General features: G+C 47.4%; 1 protein-coding gene across 1 annotated transcript; it reads right to left on the reverse strand.

Annotated features, from left to right (window-relative positions):
- Window positions 1-207: 207 nt before the first annotated feature.
- On the reverse strand, window positions 208-1,358 carry LOC308139170 (olfactory receptor 2K2-like; the record flags this gene model as incomplete). The annotated part of the gene is made up of 3 exons (XM_080508515.1): window positions 208-563; window positions 640-866; window positions 982-1,358. 3 exons carry the CDS (start codon window positions 1,356-1,358, stop codon window positions 208-210), a joined length of 960 nt encoding a protein of 319 aa, XP_080364641.1.
- Window positions 1,359-3,474: the final 2,116 nt, after the last annotated feature.

The raw sequence follows: 3,474 nt of genomic DNA on the forward strand, positions 1-3,474 counted from the left end.
ACTCATTTGATATCTGGTTGTTTGGAGACAAGAACCATCAGAATCCACCAGAGGAGGTGGACTCATTGTGACTGGGTGTGTTTTGCATTTTCTGTTCCCGAAACACATCAAACTCATGTGATAATGTACATTTGACCACAAACACAGTGTCTGCAGCCTCAGAAGCTGCTTTTACATTATTCAGAGAGACTTTAACACACCCAGCCGTCAGTGTTTGTGGTGAGCTCGTGTAGCGAAACGCTTCTTGACGCTGTTCCGTATGTCTTTACTGACGATCCCATAAATGAAGGGGTTTACCAAAGGGGTACAAACAAAAATCAAGATGCCAAAGAACTTCTGTATGCTCCTGGAGACTGAGGGGAACCTGTAGAGCATGATGTTGATGACTATAGGGACCTGGTAGAACAGGTAGACGACCAGGTGTGTGGCGCAGGTCTGGAAGGCCTTTCTGCGGATGCTTCTGTCGGACCGTCCCTGTTTCAGACAAACACTCAGGATTTTAATGTAGGAGAGAGCAATGATGAGAAAGACTGCCGTGTTCAGACTCCAGCTCATGGCTAACCCTGAAAGACATAACAGAAGATGTTGATGCAGGCGAGGACAAAGTTCATTTGGTCTGGCTGAACCGCTGGAACTGACCGTAGATGTTGCTTATGGGGGTCGGAATGCATCCCAGTCTGAGGATGGCCCGATTGGTGCAGTACACGTGTTGGATGGTTCGACCGCACAGCGGGACATTAATGTGGAAGGTGAATAAGATAAACACGAGGAGCACAGAAATGAACCAGGCCAGACCGCAGCAGCAGTGCAGCCGGGCCGGGGTCATGATGTCGTGATACCTGAGAGGCTCACACACCGCGATGTACCTGCACAGGGAGAGAAAGAGCGCCGTGAGCAACCAGCACCAGTCCCAGCGTGACAACGCCATGGAACAACAACAACAAAAAACAAGTTGAGTGGCGAGCTGCGGTCTCTCCTCACCTGTCGTAGGCCATCACAGCCAGAATGGTTTGTATTGCTGCGCCGTACGAGTGTACACTGAAGGCCTGGGTGACGGCTGGGAGGTAGGCGATGGCCTTCTGTCCCATCAGGAAGTGCATCATGAGGTGAGGCAGCACCGTCGTGGACCCCAGCAGGTCACACACCACCAGGTTACAGACCATCACAAACATGGGTCTGTGCAGGTTCTTGTCCGTGACGATGACCCACATCACCACGCCGTTCCCCAGCAGCGTCATGGTGTAGGTGAGCAGGGCCAGGAAGAAGAACAAGGGGCCGTAACCTGGAGGGACGTAGAAGCCCTCCAGCTCAAAGACAATGGGCTGTTTGAGAGGAGTTCTCGCCGTCAGGTTTTCCATCTGACGGAGGTCTGTGAAGGAGAAGCACAGGAAAACTCTTCAAACAGCAAACTCTCCACGCAGAGGAAATCATTGACATGCTGAGAGAAAACACCGTGAATAACACCGTCATTAATAGTCTGGAACACTTGACAGAATCTTACCTGACGACAACGGCAAAGACAAACGATCTCACAACACATGAATGAAAGACATCAGATTGAAGAAACTCTGATCATATCAACCCATTAAAGTCTGTTCAGTCTGCCTCTCGGTCGAGGACTGCTGTGGCTCTGAGGAGCGTTCTCATTTTTATCTTTTCACTGTCCCTGAGTCCTTCCCACCATTAGACCTTTAGTCGAAGGACCAACCAGCCATTGTTGTTTTTGTCCTTCTACTGAGCATGTGCAGAAGACAGTTGCTACAGTCATGGTGCTCATGACCTGTCGCAGTGATCCTTTTGAACAGATGCACAAAAGGCTTTTACATTTTAACCATTTTAACTTGAAAACTTGAGGCCCTTCTGTTCAGTGTCTAACTCGTCCTGGAGGAATTCCTCTGGACTTTAATTGTTTCACCCTTTTTCACAACTCGATGTTACAATGTCATTAAAACCAACATCTGAGCTGGCGAGCGCCTGCTGATGTTCCAAGCTGGAACATTGTATTTGTTGAGACTCTTCATTATGATTCAATTCAAGCCCATGTTAACGTCATTTACAGTACGTTTATAAACCACAGTACAACAATCTTGCCTTTTTTATGATAGAAACAAATACAAGCAGACGTTTCATTAATATATTTTACCAAATGAATGTGTTTTGGGGGCTGGTTTACTTGATATGACAGTTTGTCTCAGTTTAGGGAAAACATAAGGTTTATCAGGTATATTTTCAAACAACACCTCAATTCTTCTCTAAAAGCATTTTAGAATTGTACGTCAGAAAAACACTTAAACTTGACAGCAAGACAAACTGTGTGCATTTTTAAGCTCTTAGATTTTCAGCCATTAATAAATATGAGCCAATATAAACAATGAGAAACATAAACAAACCTGGACACGTTTACAAAATTTTGAACACGTTTCTGTTTGTGTTCAGTTAAAAATAACAAAAATTTCTCCTTTCAAACAGTGAATTAGAAGAGAAGTGACAGAGTTAATAATCAGAGACTCGCTGCTTGTTTTCTTCATCTCAACATCTGGTAGAAACAAGCAGAACAAACCAGAACTGACTTTAAGCCGTCTGACTGATCAGGTCTGACCAGGGGCCTTTTGAGAAGCGCCTCAAGTGTCCAACATGAAATGATGCTGATTGGTTTACTTTTACCAATCAGCATCAAAAAAAACCAAATCAACCCCCCCCCCCCCCCCCCCCCGGTGAGAGCTGGACACCAAGCCACTCACACACACGCGACTGTTTCTGTTTAAGTCAGGATATGTAAACCATGCAGCAAATAACATTTTTAAATCATTTCAAAAATTCACTTCTGGGACGTTTGAGTGACTTCAGTTGACTTTCGCAGCAACACTCTGATATATGCACGAACACACACACACACACACACACACACACACACACACACACACACACACACACACACACACACACACACACACACACACACACACACACACACACACACACACACACACAGCACCTCAGATCACATGAAGTCAGGGTCTGGGTTAATGTTGCTCGTCAGGGATCGGGAAATGTATTAATACTGAGGGATGGTGACCTGCACTTTTCATGTTTGGCAGCTGTGCCTCCGGGTCTCTGGGTCTCTGGGTCTCAGGGTCTCAGGGTCTCAGGGTCTCTGAGTCTCCGGGTCTCCAAGTTTCGGAGTCTCTGGGTCTCTGGGTTACCAGGTCTCTGGGTCTCTGGGTCTCTGGGTCTCTGGGTCTCTGGGTCTCTGGGTCGCTGAGTCTCCGGGTCTCTGGTTCTCTGGGTCTCTGGGTCTCTGAGTCTCTGGGTCTCCGGGTCTCGAAGTCTCTGTGTCTCTGAGTCTCCGGGTCTCGGGATCTTGGGGTCTCTGGGCTGTGGCCATTCCCTGCAGTCTTTCGTGTGTCTGGTCGTTGCGTCCTGTGGCCCGTGGATTAGAGTGGCTTCGTTCTGTAGGGCTCCATCATGCCTGGA

Source organism: Blennius ocellaris (assembly GCF_963422515.1).
Source record: "Blennius ocellaris genome assembly, chromosome: 14".
Classification (NCBI taxonomy): domain Eukaryota; kingdom Metazoa; phylum Chordata; class Actinopteri; order Blenniiformes; family Blenniidae; genus Blennius; species Blennius ocellaris.